At 42.9% G+C, this 19370-nt stretch overlaps 1 protein-coding gene across 8 annotated transcripts in view; it reads left to right on the top strand.

Annotated features, from left to right (window-relative positions):
- Positions 1-19370, top strand: part of HEATR5B (HEAT repeat containing 5B) — a 113922-nt gene that overhangs the window by 536 nt on the left and 94016 nt on the right. For 3 of the 8 annotated variants that reach the window (XM_061624712.1, XM_061624714.1, XM_061624720.1), the window contains exons 2-5: positions 987-1056; positions 6708-6874; positions 7481-7692; positions 9259-9367. In XM_061624712.1, coding sequence (XP_061480696.1) covers positions 6749-6874; positions 7481-7692; positions 9259-9367 — 447 coding nt within the window. In that variant the 5' untranslated portion in view covers positions 987-1056; positions 6708-6748. Of the gene's footprint in view, positions 1-10; positions 480-986; positions 1093-6707; positions 6875-7480; positions 7693-9258; positions 9368-19370 lie in introns of those variants that run through there. The other 5 variants (XM_061624716.1, XM_061624719.1, XM_061624715.1 and 2 more) reach the window with 4 other exon arrangements.

The raw sequence follows: 19370 nt of genomic DNA, 5'->3' as shown, positions 1-19370 counted from the left end.
CTTATGGCGGAGTGCTGGTTTCGCGGTCGGATGTTTCGGCCTTCAGTGTGGGAGGGCGCCTCAACGGGCAGTTGACTTTCCTTGTCGCTGTGGCCGCCTCTGATCCTGGGATGGCAGGGCCCTGAGACTGGATATATAAATACCACTGCCTTATGCCAGCTTATGCCCTTGGTGCATCGAGCCAATTGTGTACTGTGACTGGCAATGGCCTCTCGGGGATCTTTTTTAGGGGGCCGACGCTTGGACTTTCTGCATATAAAAGATTCGTTTTATCACGAAACTGGGGGCCCTTCTCCGAAACTGAGTGGGGCTTCAAAGCATTCGGGGCATGCCCAGTAGCTGTAGCAGCATACACGTTATGCAGTACCTGGATATGCTCTCAGCAGAAAGCTGCAGATAATTTCGGTTTGCATGATACTAGCGGTGCGATTCTCAGTTTACTGTTATATCGTATTTATATCCCATCCTGTTTCTATGAGGTGGGTAGTGGTGAGGAGTAGGGCCTTGTCAGTGTGTTTTAATTCTGCCTTCATTGTTTTATTCCTGTTCTCTCTTTTTAAAAGCTGCTTGTACTTCCATTTTTAATTTTATTTTGATCTTTTTGTATATTTAAATCAGTGTTATTTGTTTTGTTAGTTGGCCTGGATGTTCTTGTGCTGATTATTTTCAATTTAAAAAAATCAATTGGTAAATAGATTTTAGATACAGAACTTGAGGATGTAGTAAAAGGTAGACACGTAAATATATGTCAAACAGCAGAGGAATCTTGAGATCACAGACTGCTTTCAACATACTCTTGTCAGAATATAGTGTTACCAACAACAAACAGGATTCTACAGGAAGCCCTTAACTTGATGACTCCTACAAATACTTACATCCTCTTAAAATGTGGTCTTAATACCCTCCGCCATGAGTGACTTCTCTGGGGTAGCACCTCAGAGAAAGGTTTTTCAGACACCAAATGCTGTGCTTTTCACACCTTTCAGGTAATACTTGCAGCCCTTGTAGAGGAAAAAATCCAAATGACTGTATTACCCTATACATTTCTACAGAGAGGTAAGCCCCATTGAGTTCAATAGGACTTACTCCAAGGTAAGCGAGAATAAGATTGCATCCTGAGCTGCAAAACAGAGATTCCACAATCATTATTATAAGCCTGGGCTGATGGGAATGGGGAGAGACTATATATTCTTCTCAACCCTGTCTTTTTTTCCTCTCAATCACACTTGAGAATTAACTACCTTATTATCAATTAACCATTCCATGTTTCTTATGAATTCCTGGTTCCTCCTAGATGCCATCTCCCAAGCACAATAAATGGAAATGGAATAATAATAATGCTTTTATCCCTCATCCCCATCACATTATCAGCCTTTCTCCTCTTCTCCCCTTCATCATTCATTCAAATGTACCAGTTTTCCTTTTTTTTTTAAAACAAACTCCTATCTCTAACTACTGTGCGATATCCATTTCCCCCCTTTTCACAAACTCCTGGAGCATGTTGCTTACTCACACTATCTAAACTTTCTTCTTCAGCTCTTTTGACTCCCTCCATTTGGCCTTCTGACAAGTCTTCCACTGAAACTGCTGTTGCAGCAATCACTAATGATCTCATTAGTGATTCATCATTACCAAAATGAAAGGTTTCTATTCAGTCCTCATCCTCTGATCTCTGTGTTGCTTTAGATACAGTAGATCACTTTCTCCTGCTTGATTCACTCTATGTCCTTGATTCTGTCTTCAGCTGGTTCTCTTCCTACCAGTCTAATTGATCTTTCAGTGTTTCTAAAGGGAGAAGTTCTTTCTCTCTTTCCTTTGAGATTTCTCAGGGTGCTGTACTTGTACTTGGCCATCTGCTCTTTTCACCATATAGTGTCCCTAGTTAACATTATCATACTTCATGGCTTTTGGTACTCATTCATTCATTCATTGGCGATCACTCGTGGCCGAGTAAGATTGTCTTCCAGGGTAAAGTCTTTAACAGTGGGTCCGTAAGTGACTGTGGAGGCCAAGTCTGGATCCATACAGCCTCCCATAGTGAGAACATAGGTTTCCAGATGGAAGATGGTCACGATGAGGATTTGCTTGACGTGCCTTCCGCTTAGCTCTTTTGTCCCTTTTGCCCTGTACTTGTGCTTCTTCAAAGTCCATAGCACCTTTGATAATGGCAGATCTCCAATTGGGACGCTCATGGGCCAAGGCTTCCCAGTTCTTGATGCTTATGTTACATTTTTTAGATTAGCTTTGAGAACATCTTTAAACCTCTTTTGCTGTCCACCGATATTCCGTTTTCCATCCTTAAGTTGGGAGTAAAGTAGCTGCTTTGGAAGACAGTGATCAGGCATTTGAACAACATGGCTGGCAGGGCTGTGGAGTCGGTATGTCAAACCGACTCTGACTCCTCTATTTTTCTACTGTCCGACTCCGACTCCTCTATTTTTCCACTGTCCGACTCCGAGTCCTTCATAAATGGCAAATGTATATTAATGTATTAATATTAATAAATTAATATTAATATTAAAATATTAATTTTATTTTGAAGTTGGAGTCAGTACAGGAATACCCTGCATTAACATACGCAATGGGACCGGAACGTGTATGTAAAGTGAAAATGTACTTAAAGTGAAGCACCACTTTTTTTTTCACTTATCGATGCATGTACTGCACTGCAGTCGTCATATACGGGCATAAGTGATGTAAATAACGCATTTATAACTAAAATAAACATAAAATAAAATAAGCTTCATATCTAAGGTGATAGATTTACGACTTTTCTTTGTATCTGCCATTATGTACTGTACGTAATACTGTACAGTACTGTACTGAAGGCAAGGGAAATGCACACCCCACACACCAATGCACCCCCCCACACACACACACAAGCCAGCAGTGGCAAAAGCCAGAACTAATGATAGGCAGAGAGAGAAAAGTATTCAATTAAAGCAGGAAAGGAAGATGGGACAATGGAGAGATATAAAATGGGACAGTGGAGAGGTATAAAATGAAATCGGGGATCTAAAGAATTTTTTTATTTTTTTATCACAATCAAAGCAGGAAAGGAAGATGGGACAATGGAGAGGTATAAAATGAAATCAGGGGGATCTACAGTACTGTAAAGAGCACGAGGTGCTCCCCCCCCCACACACACTGCCGCCGCCGACCTAGGATGGGGCAGGCAGAGCTCTGATTGCAGTACAGTACAGTACTGTACTGTAGTTAAGAATTTAAACAATTTAAAGACTATTTACTGAAAATGAGGATGAAGCAGACCAGACGAGAAAGGACAGTTGCTCAGGGTCGCTCTAAACGCTGCGGGAGACGACGCTTCGCAACAGACATGCCACATGGAACACAAGTTCGGGCGTTCCACCAGTGTCCGTTATTGCAAAGCGTGCATATGTTAAGTGGGGTATGGTGGAGTTGGAGAATGTCTGTTATAGCAAGTGTCTGTTAAATGAGTGTCTGTTACAGGGGGTATTCCTGTACATTTCTATGGACTCCAACTCCACCCAAAATCGCTTCTGACTCCGACTCCATGATTCCGACTCCACAGCCCTGATGACCAGTCCAGCGAAGTTGATGTTGGAGGATCATTGTTTCAACACTGGTGGTCTTTGCTTCTTCCAATACGCTAACATTAGTCCGCCTACCTTCCCAAGTAATTTGCAGAATTTTCCAGAGGCAGCATTGGTGGAATCTTTCAAGAAGTTGGGAGTGGCGTTTATAGATGGTCCATGTTTCACAGGCGTACAGTAAGGTCGGTGGTACAATGGCTTTGTAAATAAGCATTTTGGTCTCCCTGAGAATATCCCAATCCTCGAACACTCTACGCTTCATTTGGGAGAATGCGGCACTCGCAGAGCTCAGACGACGCTGAATTTCAGCATCGATGTCAGCTTTTACAGAGCGATGGCTGCCAAGATAAGAAAAGTGATTGACATTCTCCAGCATCGCACCATTAAGCTGGATTGATGATGCTACAGAGGGATTGGTTCGCACTTTGAGACCCATTGTTATCCAAAATTGTCGCCGTCATGTTGTCATGGAGGAGTTGCAAAATATTAACAATCATTTGGGAGAATGCGGCACTCGCAGAGCTCAGACGACGCTGAATTTCAGTGTTGATGTCAGCTTTTACAGAGAGATGACTGCCAAGATAAGAAAAGTGATCGACATTCTCTAGCATCGCACCATTAAGCTGGATTGATGGTGCTACAGAGGGATTGGTTCGCACTTGCTGATGAAGCACTTTGGTTTTTTTGATGTTAAGCGAGAGGCCAAGCTTTTCATATGCTTCTGCAAAGACATTTAGGATAGTTTGAAGATCTTTCTCTGAATGTGCGGCGATTTACATTATCATCTGCATATTGAAGTTCTATGACAGAGGTTGTAGTTACCTTACTTTTTGCTTTCAGCCTACTGAGATTAAAAAGCTTTCCATCTGTTCAGTATGTGATTTCCATGCCAGTGGGAAGTTTCCCCTCAACAAGATGTAGAATCATGGCGATGAAAATAGCTAATAAGGTTGGAGCAATGACACATCCCTGTTTGATGCCTGATCCCACTTTGAATGGATCACTTCAAGAGCCATTGTCCAAAATTGTTGCTGTCATGTTGTCATGGAGGAGTTGCAAAATATTCACGAATTGATCAGGGCATCCAATTTTCAGAAGGATGGTTCAGAGAGCAGTTTGATTTACAGTATCAAAGGCCTTAGTCAGATCAATAAACACCATATACAGAGGTTGGTTTTGCTCCCTGCATTTTTCTTGAAGCTGCCGTGCAGTGAAGATCATGTCCACTGTCCCCCTGGAAGGGCAGAAACCATTTTGGCATTCAGGGAGGATGTCTTCTGAGATAGGTAGGAGGTAATTTGCGAGGATCCTTGCAAGGATTTTACCTGTGGTACCTAGAAGAGAGATGCCTCGGTAGTTCCCACAATCTGTTCTATCACCCTTCTTGAAACGAGTGATAATTATGGCATCCCTAAAGTCTTCTGGGATCTCCTCCTTCATCCAGATTTTTTCGATGAGCTTATGAAGTTGTTCTGTAAGTTCAGGCCCACCTTGTTTAAAGACTTCAGCAGGAATCCCATCAGGACCACTAGCTTTGTTATTCTTCGTTTGATTAATGGCTTTACTGACTTCATCCAATTTAGGGGATACTGCAGGCTCATTTCTAATTTGTTGTTGCGGGATTTGCGAGAAGACCTCATCAGCCACAATAGAGTTACAATTAAGGAGGTCGTGGTAATGCACTTTCTTGAGCTTTCTTTATCCACCAGGCGTTCTTAAGTTCTCTAGTTCTTCTTTGGACCTCGGCCTTTGCACTGGCATAGATTTTTTTCTTAGCAGCACAGTTAATGTCTTTTTGCCATATCTGGAAGGCTTTCCTTTTCTTGTCAATGATATCTTCAATCTTACTATTATTCTCATCAAACCAATCCTGACGTTTCTTAGTTTGGTATCCAATAGTTTGTTCACATGCTGCAATAAAGGAAGTCTTCAGTTTAATCTAGTGTTCCTTGACGTTTTCAGAGAGTTCCTTAGGTAGATGTTTCTTGAGAGTTGTTTGAAAGCAAGCTCGCTTAATAGGATCTTGAAGGGCGTGGATGTTCATTTTACGCCTTGGTTTTCTTCCTTGGAGCCTACATTGAGGAACAATATTAATGGCCATAGTGGATCGAATTAATCGGTGATCTGTCCAGCAGTCATCGGCACTCGTCATGGCCCTGGTGAGGACTGATGACATGCAACTCTACCTCAGAATAATTTTCTCCTTCTATCTAAACCTACTTTTTTTCCTAAGTGTCTGTCTGATACTTGTGTCTGGATGCTTCATTGTCATTCCAAGCTCAATATGTACAAGACCAAATTTCATTTCACCCAAGCACTTCTCTCTGTGTTCATTTTTATTCATTATCAACGTTACCATCACCCTGTTGATTAGGCTTGAAGCCTTGGTTTTCTGTCTTTTTCTCTATCTCTCTCCTTTGCCTTCCATATTCAGTCCATTTGCCAAATCATGCTGATCTCCCTTTACAACATTACAAAAATGTAGCCCTTTCTGTCATCAAAAATTCTGCTCCATGTCATGGTCATCTTTTACTTTGACTACTGCAGCCTTCTTTTCTCTGGTCTTCTGTTGTCTCCTCCATCTACTCACAACCACCCAGCATTGTCCTGGCAAAATTATTCACCTCTTATCACTCTGATCATGTGATGCTCCTTAAATCCCTACATCTTTTCTCCCTTGCTTCCATTTATGCCTTGAACTGCATCTGAGAATGCCTCCATGTGACCATCTTCTGAACTTTCTTCAAATCTTTTTTTCAAAATGCCCCTTCTGTGGCAAAGAAGAACCTTCTTTGGACCAATATCTAGTCCTAGTATCCTGCTGTAACTAAGCTGAAGAACATGTAATTAAATAGTTGCACATTGTGCCTCTGCCTCTACTTCCCTCACCTTCCTCTGTTATTTTCTGATGTAAAAAAGCATATCTTCAGGTAGATAATCTGTTCTTTGTATAGGAGCATGTAAATATCTGGTATTAAGGTGTGGTAATAATAATACACCATTGTAGATGCTTCATTTAAGTATTTACCAATCTGGGATATATTAAATATCATTAATGAGTTGTTTGTAAACTGTCACTACAAATAAGAAAAATAATAAAATATGCGGTTCTATGGTATGTTTTTCTAATAGAAAATAAGTACACCTGTAGCAAAGGTGGATTTTAGCCAGCCATGGAGCTTGCTCACAGCTTGTTATTAAATGAAGAGGCTTTGGCTCAAATCACGGAAGCAAAGCGACCAGTTTTCATTTTTGAATGGCTGCGGTTTCTTGACAAAGTGCTGGTAGCTGCTAACAAGGTAAGTCCCCCTCCCCCCACCACTACTGTTGTTTTAATATAATTTGTCTTCAGAAATATGATCAAGCTACCATGTAGACCTAGAACCTTGGTATAATCCAAATAGCCAAAATACTTGACAATATAAAAACTTTGAACTGTGTTACCGGTCTGTGACATTAACAGCTGCACATGTCTACTCACAAATAAGTCCTGTTGATGGGGCTTACTCCCAGATAAGTGTATAGGATTGAAGTCTAACTCTATGAATCTCTTGTCTAGCTTACTAATTCATTTTTTAATTTCCTTTTCTTAAAAAAATCTGATATGCCCATAATTTGTTGTTGAAAGTCTTGTTATGTCTTGAGCTGTAATTCCCTTTCCAAGTTCCCTTTAAGTGAATTTGTATCAGTAGTTTAGAGAAATGGCAGAAGCGTTTGGGCCAGTGGGCTAATGAATGAGCTTCATTTAATAAGCCACCAAATATTAGGGATATCAGGATGTCTTACTGACAAAAATCCTAGAAATAAAAATGTATGAACACAAATAGCAGTCATCTGAAAGAAGTATTTATAAGTTGAAATGTGCTGATCAGAACAAATACAGTTTTAATTTGTTTTATTAACAGACGGATGTAAAAGAAAAACAAAAAAAGCTTGTTGAGCAGCTAACTGGTCTTATCAGCAGTTCCCCTGGGCCACCCACCCGGAAATTACTTGCAAAAAATCTTGCTGCTCTGTACAGCATTGGAGACACCTTTACTGTATTTCAGACGCTTGATAAGTGTAATGACATTATCAAGAGTAAAGATGATACATCAGCCTACTTACCAACCAAACTGTAAGTAATAGATTGCATACAGGAAAGGAATGTTGTTACAAGTGGGAAAAAATTATCATGGTCAACATGTTAACTTCTAAGAACATTGATCCCTGAAGAGGTAGCTGAGCAAATTTGAATGGTGTTTTCTTTGAGACTCATGGTATGTACTGGGTTACAGAATTCTCCAGGGAATGTATCTGCTTATAGATGACTGATATCTTGGAGAAAGCATGGAATTAATTTCCTACTGTTTTTATGTCACAAGATTGATTACAGTATTAGGAATATGATGCAGTTGGAGGGAGGAAGGGGAATGAAAACAACACGTGGGCAGAAATATTTAAAGAGAGATTATGTAGATGCTATAGGATATTAACCATGTGTATTCAGAAGGCAGTGAAATCAGTGGGACTTACTCCCAAGGAAGTGCCCATTGGATTGTAGAATTAATCTTTAAGCATCCACTCTGTTCTTGCAAGGGGAAAGAAAATGAAACAATCCTATACATGTCTACTCAGAGATAAATACCATTAAGTTTAGTGGGCTTGCAGATGACTGGATATAATATTCACTTCTTAAAGAGCTCTGTTTAGTTTTGTCCAATAGCCATGCTCATAACTTGACATTGTAATACTTTCTATATTTACTGAGTAGTAGTCCTGTTAGATTTGTTGGGGCTTACATCCAGGCAGATGCATATAGAATTGCAATGTAGAGGAAGATGTATGGTGTTACTGCATTCTTTATCTATTATGGGCATTCTGAGATAGAGAGGCTTTCTTCCATGTGAAGAAACTTGTTTATGGTATTTCCAAGTCTATACATATCATTGTATGCAGAAGGATTTCAAATGTTTCCTAGATGGAATATGTCAAATAAGCAGTTCTTGATTTGGATTTTAGGCAGGAGGACAGTAAAAATAGAGCTTAATTGAGTATAGTGAGACTCCCCCATGCACAGCACTGTACCATCGCTAAACTAGATTGAAAACTTAATTTTTCTAAGTAAATTACTGCAAAATAGTTTGAAAGAAAAAGAGTCAAACAATTACTTAATTTTACCAAGCATTGTGAAAACACTTTGGGTATTCTCTGAAGCATCTTTGGAACTATCAGTTAGCAAACCATTTGGCATTATATTCTGTGCTTTCAGGAGCTGTTAGCGAGCATCTAACGTGTAAAGTCAAGGAAGGCTGCACTTTATTAAATTATTTCATATTACCTTGCAAAATACTCTTAAAATATGCCAAACTGCAGTTGGTGAACATGTTATACTTGAAATATGTGAGAAATGTGAGTCATTCCTTGGGGGAGAAAAATCTTGGTAATCATGAAAGCTGAAAAGTGTAATGAAACTTGGCATGTTTACTTACCACCTAATTGCTAATCCTTCTGAATTCTTACCTTTTCATTTCTAAAATTATATTTGTAGCCAAAATATAAACTTGAATTCTCTGAATTCCTTCCAGAGTCTGTGTACCACATAAAACTGCCTAAAGATATTTAAACCTTCTATTTGGTGCTCCCATTTACATGCATGTTACTGAGTGAAAAAAATGCTAGTGTTGATTTTGTCTTTTTGCAGCACTGCAGTGGCATGTGTTGGAGCATTTTATGAGAAAATGGGGAGAATGCTGGGCAGTTCTTTTCCAGAAACAGTTAGCAATCTTTTAAAGTCATTGAAAAGTGCTGAGGTGAGTGAAAGCAGTCTTCTAAAAAACCCCTATATTTTTCACTGTGCTTCCATATATACTTTGTCAGCCTATTTTGCAGCAGACAAAAGCCATCAATTAAGGACATATTCAAGGCTTGGAAAAATGTGGCCTTAGCCTAATCTGTTGTCTTTCATTTATACATCGCTTGTTTAATCCACATAGTCCAAATTCAGAAATTTTATCTGCTGCTGTTAGCTTAAACTGTTTGGGGGGGAAACTGGTTGATATAAACCAATATCGCATTGATTTTTGGCACTCTCTTGTGTTCTGTGCAGTCATTGTCTTTTCACTTAGGATAATTCATATATGATGTGGTTTCCATACAATTGCTGGTCTCACACAAAGACACTGTTTGTGTTAACTACTGCCTCTGTAGATGGTATACGTATGGTTGTCCCATTTCCTATAATTGGTTGCTATTATGGAAATTGTGGGGTTAAGCAGCCCTTCATGCTCATGAGGTCACAGCTGGTGTGAACTGTACTATTTAGTCCCCTGTTGACTCTCTAAAGTTTCTAATTTTGAAAAAACAATACATTTAATAGCAAGCTGGAAAGGTTAAACAGTTGTTAAGGGGTGAGTGGGTCTTCATACTTCATTAACAAGCAAGAAATGTAATAAAGATTTATGAAAGGAAAATATTGCAATATATGCTTGGATAAAACTGCCAAGGTAAGTGATGATTGTTAGATAATTCTTCTGTATCATGATAATTGTTGTTTGATATCTCTCTTTCATATATTATGACCTGTCTCTTCCCAAGTCTCCCTTTAGCCCATCAGTTTTTTTTTTTAAAAAAAAACCTCCCTGGGCTCCTACTGGGAGGAAGGGCAGGAAATAAATAAATAAATAAATAAATAAATAAGACAGACAGACAGACACATTTGGCTGATGTATTTTTGCCAGTGGGACTTGTAACAAAATGTTACAGTGTGCAGAGTACTCCTCGTTTGTTGTTTTCAGATAGCTATGCCCTTTTCCAGGGTTGTCTATTCCATTCCTTCTCTCCCCTGGTTCTCCTTTTTCCCCCTCTCCCAAAAGAAACTCACTATTCTGTTTCCCCTGAGCATGGCTAGTCCTCATTGGGCTGTTTGAGGTTTGATTTGGTTCTGCCCATGCCTCCAGGGTTTGATTTATTTATTTAATTTATGAATTGCTTCCTATGAAGCATCTCAAAGCAATGTTTCTTCTTCTGCAAACCTTGGGCATTCCCCTGAAGGTTCTGATACTACTACTTGTTTCTCACTAGCTCTGGTTTGGCTATGTAGCTTCCATACCTCAGAACCAGAATTTATTAGTTTATATGATGTGCTTATACCTTACTGTTTAGTTTATGTGATAACCATCATTTCCTTCATTTACACCGACACTCTGCTGCCACTGCACACAGAACAAGAACTGGGGTTGTATTCAGTGCTGCTCACACAGCAGATTTCCACTTCCGCAATGGAACCTCCCCTCTTCTGTAGCCCCTCTCCCTCTCAAAATCTGATCCAGAGGCTTGGGAGATGCTCTGGAGTAGAGTTCGGGGGACAGGGAGAGGAGAGGTACAGGAAGCCCTGTTGCGTGAATGGAAATCTGCTCATGCTGTGCTGGATACAATCCTGAAGCTTTTGTTTGCTAGAATAATCAGAACTCATTCTTACGGCTTTTGTTTAATCCTGATATTTTCCATAGGAGGTATACCATCACTGCGGGGTTGTAGCTCCACCTATCGTGCGAAGGCAAGAATGTTTTTGAAGTGAAGACTAGGGGCGTCAGGCCCCTCCCACTCTCCAGTACATTGTTGCCTTCGTACGAACAAGTTCTATATTTGCAGATAGCGTAGCTTAGCTAAGTTTCTTGTGTCTACTTGTGTGTTTGTCCGACAGTGTGTGGAGGTTGTTATATGTAATTCCACTTTCTCCCTCTGTCTTGTCTTTAATTTGTTTGTGTCTCCTGGAGAATTGTTGGGGGGGATCTTCCCTTACCCGGTCCCTTTTTCCCAGCTTTTTGAGTCTGTCAGTTCAGCAGAGACCGCGGCTGCGGTTCTCTAGCTTTTCAGGCGGGAGCTTGCGGCTACAGCTCCCGATTTGCCCCGCTGTTTGCCTCACATAGGAGCCGGCTCTCGCGGCCTCCTTATTTCCCCCTCCAGGAGCTTGCGGCTGCGGCGGCTTTCGTCATTCGGCGCCGGTTTTGACTCCGTCTCCCGACCCCTTAATTTTGCCGCGGCTGATATCGGCTGCTGCCTAGCCGCTTGAGTTTTTTCCTTTTCTTTTTTTCCGGCCGTTTCTCCTCCCCAGATCCGTTCCCGGCCTTGTAATTTGCCGCGGCAGCGTTTGCAGCCGGTGGCTGCGGCTCATCTCTATTGCCCCCTCAGCGCTTAGTCTTTTACTCCCTGAGGCCCCGCCACTGACTTAGAGCAGTGTTGCTTATATCGGGTCTGTGGCTGCAACGCGTTGCTGAGGCAGCGCCCGACATTTTTACAGTCTGCTGGGCTGCTCAGTGCCCGCCATTGCCCCCCCTTCGTAATACGCCATTTTGACCGTTATTTTCTCCCGCTCCTTGGTCGGACGCCATCTTTTTTCTCTTCTTTTCCCGCCTTTTTTGTTCAGTCTATCCCATACTAAACAAGGGGGCTTAGCTGGCAAGGGCTCCTTGTACGTCTGTGTTAGATAGGGTTCCTTAGCTCTACTTGGATTCCTCTATCACATGACTATTGCTGCTGCTTCTGACAACTAGCTGACAGCTAGCTCCTGTACTTTTGTGGCTGATTCATTATCGCTGTGACTGAGCTCTAGACTTTTGAAACTTGCCAGCTCTGTCACTGGGTGCACAACTTGTTTTTTTTATTATTAATTTTTATTCAAATTTTCAAAGACAAAAAAAAAACACAAAACAAAAATAATTAAACAATAAAATAAAATGTTGACTTCCGATTTGTCGCAGATCAGTTATAAGTCTACAATATATAACAATCCTGTCTCCTAAATTATATTATAAAATCACTTTCCTCCAGTAGTTATCTTAATTAATCATCAAATCTCATAAACATTACTTTATTCTTCCCACAAAAAGTCAAAGAGAGGTTTCAGTTCCTTGAGAGATATATCTTTCAATTTTTCTCCAAATAAACATGTCGATTAATCCATCTCATTCAAATCTGTTAGGTCCAATAATTTCAATAGCCATTCTCATTATCAATGTTAATTCCATCTTCTATCTTCAGTAATCCTATTAAGTCCAATAATTTCAGTAACCATTCTTCCATTATCAATAATCCTATTGAATCCAATAATTTCAGTAGCCATTCTTCCATTATCAGTATCCCATAATAATCTTGTTGTCATAGTCATAATCCAAATAAATATATAGATTAATCCGTCTCGCCAAACCTGTTTGAGCCAATAATTTCAATAGCCATTCTTCCATTGTCAATATTAATTCCATCTTCCGTCTTCAATAGTCCTGTTCAGTCCAGTAATTTCAGTATCCATTCTTCCATTATTAGTATCCCATATTAATCTTGCTGTCATAGCCATAGTCATATAGTAAGAGTCTGATGGGAATTTCCTTTATCACAAATATTTTCTTGCCATCAATTCTGAATATGTTGCTAAAATATTGTTGTAAAGTCATATCTCTGTTCTTCTTTTTTACAAAATGCACTGGCTCATCTCTTAAGAATTTTTCCATTGTCACATATCTGCAGTCCATTCCATAGAGTTTTTCTATGTCAAGCTCCATCACATCATTCCAGTCCAAAAAATTATCCAAGACATTAATAACTTTATCTCTATTATCTTCATTAATTTCTACAGAGACAACGTTGATTTCCAAACAGTAAACTTTATTTCTAGTATCCATAAACTCCAGATCTTTTTCCAATTTCACATTTGTTCCAATCTCCAGAGCTTGCATCTTCCCTTTAGTTTTTCTTTTTTCATCTCTAATCTCATCAACTATTTCTTTAAACTCCTGCGTCATTTTACTAAATTCAATTTTCATCTCCTGTCTACCCTGTCTCAGGGTTTGTTTCGTTATCTCAATCTCATCCATTATTTTCTGAAACATAATTTCTTCCATGGTCTCAGCCACTTTCCTGATTGCCATTCTTAAAACCACAAAAACAAAAATTATTTCAGTCACAATTGGGTTAATATTCCAGGCTTGATGAAGTCACAGTGTAGACAGTACAGCCTGCCTTATCTCTTATATTCAGGAATACAAAACAAATTTAGTTCCCAGCTTCAAAAGAGTTAGTAGCATCGTGAACAAGCAGATTCGTCAAAATGAAATAGACCAAAAAAAAATAGTCCCAGACATATAATGCTCCAAAGTTCATAAATCAAATTTATTTATTTCTTTTCCCTCCTCGAAATAGAAATCCCTCTTCCGTTTATATCTTTAGAATGCACTTCCCGGCCAGCTTTTTGCAATAAAAACTAAGATAGGCTTTTTCAGTTTCTTTCCTCCTTAGTTTCGTGAATAACAGAGAAATTTTTTAACTCACCCAGCAGTTCTTATATAGCCGATTCATTGACAAATCTCTTTTTTGCTGCAACGATTTAAACCAAATGAAAAAAAAATATAGAAAGAAGGATGCTTGCTTGTTTAAGTTCGTTTTCTTTGAAGAAAAGATAAACGTGTCACTTAGTCAGTTAGAGCTTGATGGACGTCCTCCGGCATTGCTGGCTGAACCTTCTCTCATAAATTAATGAGATCCAGTCCTCCCAAACAAAAACAGGCTTTAATGGTTAATCTCTACGTTTTTCCCTGCCCGGGAAAAAATCATCACCAGTCAAAAAAGAACGTTCTGACTGATTTATACTGAAAAAGTTTCTTCTGAGACGAGAGCTCGTCTCAAAAAGCAGGCACAAGCGAAGTCATCCTTCCCGGAAGTCACTGGGTGCACAACTTGTTGACCTGTACATTCTGCCCCTTCTGTGGCTGTGTGCTGAGACTGTGATATTGTGCACGAGCTGTTGACCCGTACATTCTGCCCCCTCTGTGGCCGTGTACCTAGCCTAAAGTTTATACTGTACATTCTGCCCCCTCTGTGGCCGTGTACCAAGCCTGAAATCCAGCCTACATTATACTAACGCTGATACCATAGTGCATCCTGCCCCCTCTGTGGCTGTGCACTTAGCCATCTGCCAGTGTATCCTACTCCCTCTGTGGTTGTACACTGTGCCCGTTCGGGTCCCTACATCCTGCCCCCACTGTGGCCGTGTACCGCACCCAAAGTGAATTTAAGATGGCAGAACAGCCAGGCATGTCTCAAACAGCCAAGCCGCAACCTTCTAAGGCAACTAATACTAAGCATGCTAAAGCACTGGCTAAGACCAAACATCTTTCCAGCCATAGCAAACCAAAGCGTCCACGCTATGCTTCTGTGCTGACCCCCACCACAGCAGCTCAGGAACAAATAAGAGATATATTTCATTCACCTGCTGCTTCCTCTGACAAGGAGGACTTTGCTGGCTTTCCTACTCAGCCTTCACTTACCCAGCCTCCCTCCATGTTGCCGCCCAGGGCTTATCCTCCGGCTCAACCCACGGAGCCAGCTACTCAGGCACAAACATCTGCTCCAACAGCTACTCAGGCACAAACATCTGCTCCAACGGGGCTGCAGCTGTCCCATGATTTCCTTTCCCAACTTCAAGGCATGCTGTCATTTTTCACCCAAATGCAGTCACCACCACAAGTCCCTGCCATACCTCAATGCTCTATGAACCAACGTGCGTGTCATGAAGCACACCCTTCCTGTTCCCCAAATCCCTTTGATGTAGCCAGAGGCAGATGTCTTGATGAAGCTTCGTATGGGGAGGAATCAACCTTCACTGACCACGTTGAAGGAGATGACTGGAGCGACTATTCGGATCATGAGGAGGATACATCGTATCGCCTGTTTAATGCCTCAGATTATCACCCCCTGGCACGCAGGGTAGTTAACACCCTTGGTCTCCAAGCTGCGCCTTCAACATCTACCACTCCAGCTATCAAAGGGGCCAAGGTCCTCAAATCCCCTGCACCTACTGAGCACTACATCCCGGTGCCGGACCCCATTGCCAAACTGGCCTCTGAAGAATGGTCTCATCCATTCCAAACTCACCACTTCAAGAACCTGGCTGACAAGCTTTACGTCCTAGCTCCGGACTTTGCCACCAAGCTAGCCGTCCCTGGCATAGACGAACCGATCGCTAGCCTAGTTTCACGATCGCTTTTGCCCAGGGAAGGAGAATCCCAACTGAAGGACGCTACTGAGCGATGACTAGACTTCGCCCTCCGCAAAAACCATGAGGCCAGTGCTTTCTCCATGTGTGCCTCCGCATCAGCCTCCGTCTTCTCCAGAGCAGCTATGATGTGGCTGGATGATCTTCTAGAGGACACTAACCCGGACCCTGTCTCCCTTAGAAGGTCACTGATAAAGTTGCGTAAGACAGCGGCGTTTGTGGCTGATGCCACTTTGGATGCCACTCAACTGGGGGCACGAGCCATGATGGCTCAGATAGTTGCTCGACGGACCCTCTGGCTTCGCCACTGGCAAGCTGACTCTGCGGCCAGAATGAATCTGTCTAGGGCTCCTTACTCCGGATCTCTACTCTTCGGAGAGGAAGCTCTAAAGGCAGTGCTGGTTGATCCCAAAGACGCCCACAAACCGGTTTTGGCCACTGTCAAGAACATCGACCACAGGCCTTTCAGGCGACCTCCTCTCTTCCGCACTAACCAGCCCTTTCGAGGAACGCGGCCAGGAGGACGAGGCCGCAACTTCAGATCATATGACCCCAATTCCTTCAAGGGATCCTGGAACCGGCGTTTCCAGGGCAGAGGTCAGTACCAAGGGCGCAGGGGTACCTCATCGTCCTCATATAGGGGAGGGCCTCGTCAACGCAAGCAGTATTAACGCACCTCCCGTTGGTGGCAGATTACTTAATTTTGGAGACCAGTGGCTGCGCCTCACTACGGTCTCCTGGATCAGGGAGCTTTTCTGTTATGGCTATGCAATAGAGTTTTGGGCGACCCCACCAGACAGATTCCATCCGTCCCCTTGTCCAAGGGCACCAGCCAGGCACAGCATCATGCAGACAGCCATACACCACCTCTTGGACATAGCGGCAATAGAGCCAGTCCCCACAACTGAGAGGTCGGAAGGGGTGTACTCCCTCCTATTTGCTGTGCCTAAACGAGATTTGTCATGGAGGGAGGTATTGGACCTCAAGTTCGTCAACCGTTTTGTAACATATCGCAGGTTCAAAATGGAATCACTCCACTCCATTACAGAGAGTCTGCATGAAGGAGACTTCCTGGCTTCTACCGAACTTAAGGAAGCGTATCTCCATGTGCCCATTTGCATAGCCCACAGAAAGTTTTTTCGGTTTGCCTTTGGCCACCAGCACTTTCAATATAGAGCGATGCCGTTCGGCCTCTCCTCTGCTCCAAGAGTATTTACCAAAGTGCTACTCATTCTAGTGGCTTATCTCCGGATTCAAGGGGTTCATCTCTACCCATATCTGGATGATCTGTTAATACGGGCAAAGTCTGAAGAGCTGGCTCATCATCATTTAACAATCACCCTCAATGTCTTGCAGGCCTATGGCTGGCTTGTCAACTTCGACAAAAGCCATCTTCAACCAACCCAATGCCTACTACATCTAGGGGCGATGTTGGACACCCTGCAGGCAATGGTATTTCTGGCTCCAGATCGCATCATGGCCATCACAAACATCGCAAGGTCCCTGATGCAACAAACATCCTCAGACGTCATGCTCCTAGCCAGGGCGCTCGGAATGTTCATCTCTACCATCCATATTGTGCCATGGGCTCGAGCTCACACTCGTCACCTTCAGTGGACTTTGTTGCCCTTTCAACAGGACATTGCCAGCTCCAACCATCGCAAAGTTCACTTGAGCCCCGCACTGCTCCTCTCCTTCCGCTGGTGTACGAGGGCCCAACACCTTTCCAAGGGCACGCCGTTCAAAGAACCCCGCAGAACTGTTGTAACCACAGATGCCAGCCTCATCGGCTGGGGAGCCCACTGCAACTCCCAGTACGTTCAGGGGGTTTGGTCCACCGCAGAGCAGACTCAAAGCATCAACTGGCTGGAGCTAAAGGCTGTGCACTTAGCTCTACTTCATTTTCAGTCTCTGTTCCCTTTGGACCATGTTCTCATTCGAACAGACAACATGTGTGTAAAATCACATTTGAACAGACGGGGGGCACCAGGTCCAGTTCTCTGCAGGATCTAGCTTCCCTCATCTTTGTCTGGGCAGAACAACATCTACAATCCCTGAAAGCAGAACATCTCAGAGGGATTTGGAATGTGACAGCAGACTGGCTCAGCAGACAACAGGTTTTTCCGGAAGAATGGAAACTTCGTCCAGCCATTTTCCATCGTCTCCAGCGTCGCTTCGGCGCATTCTCAATCGACCTGTTTGCTTCCAGTCGCAATTGCCAGCTTCCCAGGTACTTTGCCCGATACCTGGACACAACAGCGGAAGCAGTGGATGCACTATCAACACTGTGGCCAGAAGGTCTTTTGTACGCCTTCCCTCCAATACCAATGTTAGCCAAAACATTGAGGAAGGTGCGAAGCGAGAGGGCACAGCTGGTATTGATAGCACCATTTTGGCCACGCCGACCGTGGTTCTCGGACCTTCTTGCAATGTCAGTAATGGATCCTTGGACAATCCCAGTCAGGCCAGACCTTCTATCACAGGGCCCAATATGGCACCAGGACCCCACTTGGCTCAACTTAACAGCGTGGCGTTTGAACGGGAACATTTGAGGTCGGCTGGCCTGTCTGACGCTGTTATTGATATCATCTTGGCCTTGAGAAGACCATCTACCACTCGGATTTATCAACATACTTGGGTGGCTTTCTCCAAGTGGTGCCAGTCCCACCACCACGATCCATCCCAGGCCACCATGCAACAGGTGCTACAATATCTCCATAACGGCTTCATGATGGGACTTAGACCCAACACCTTACGTTGACATGCCTCGACTTTGTCGTCTATTCTATCAGTTTCTTCTTCTGGTGCGACTATTGCCTCACATCCGTTCATCAAACGCTTTTTGAGGGGAGTCGCCCTACGATCTCCGGCTGTTGTCCATCGGTTTCCCTCATGGAGTTTGCCGAAGGTTCTGCAGGCTTTGCAACGCCCTCCGTTTGAACCCATCAGGACTGTGCCTCTACGTATGCTGTCCTTCAAGGTCTTGTTCCTGATCGCAATTACATCTACCAGACGAGTTTCGGAGTTGGGCGCATTTGTCTTCTGCTCGCCATCTCTGCGTCTTCCATAAGGACTCTGTTGTACTGAAGACTGATCCTTCCTTCCGTCCCAAGGTTGATTCAGTTTTCCATTGCAACCAGGACATTGTTTTACCTTCCTTTTGCCCGAATCCTACCCATCCTCTCGAGAAGGCTTGGCATTCATTGGATGTCTGGAGGGCTCTCAAGACCTACCTGTCTAGGACCCAGGATATACGACGAACTGAGTCTCTGTTTGTATCCTTTAACCCACGTTCTATAGGGCATAAAGTAGCTAATTCCACCTTATCCCGCTGGTTGCGGGCTTGTATTGCCCTAGCTTACGAATCCCTTAAGCTTCCAGTGCCAGCTAGCATAACAGCTCATTCAACTAGGTCAGCGGCTACTACGGCTGCTTTTGCTACCAACGCTCCTGTTGCTGATATTTGCAGGGCTGCAGTCTGGTCTACCCCACACTCGTTTATAAGGCATTATAAAATTGATCTCTATGCCTCTGCTGATGCCTCTTTTGGCAGACGAGTGTTGCAACAGGTTCTTAATGAGGATTAGCATGTGGGTGGTCCCCCCCTGTATGGGCTGCTTTGGTACATCCCGCAGTGATGGTATACCTCCTATGGAAAATGTACCATTGGTCTCATCTGACAGGTGATTTTCATAGGAGGTATCCCATCACGACCCTCCCAGTTGGAGGATGACTAGATATTTTCTCATGTGTTATATATTCCTGTT

Source organism: Rhineura floridana, chromosome 4, assembly GCF_030035675.1.
Source record: "Rhineura floridana isolate rRhiFlo1 chromosome 4, rRhiFlo1.hap2, whole genome shotgun sequence".
NCBI lineage: Eukaryota > Metazoa > Chordata > Lepidosauria > Squamata > Rhineuridae > Rhineura > Rhineura floridana.
The sequence above is the reverse complement of the archived record's forward strand: the minus strand, read 5'-3'. Positions and strand labels throughout refer to the sequence as shown.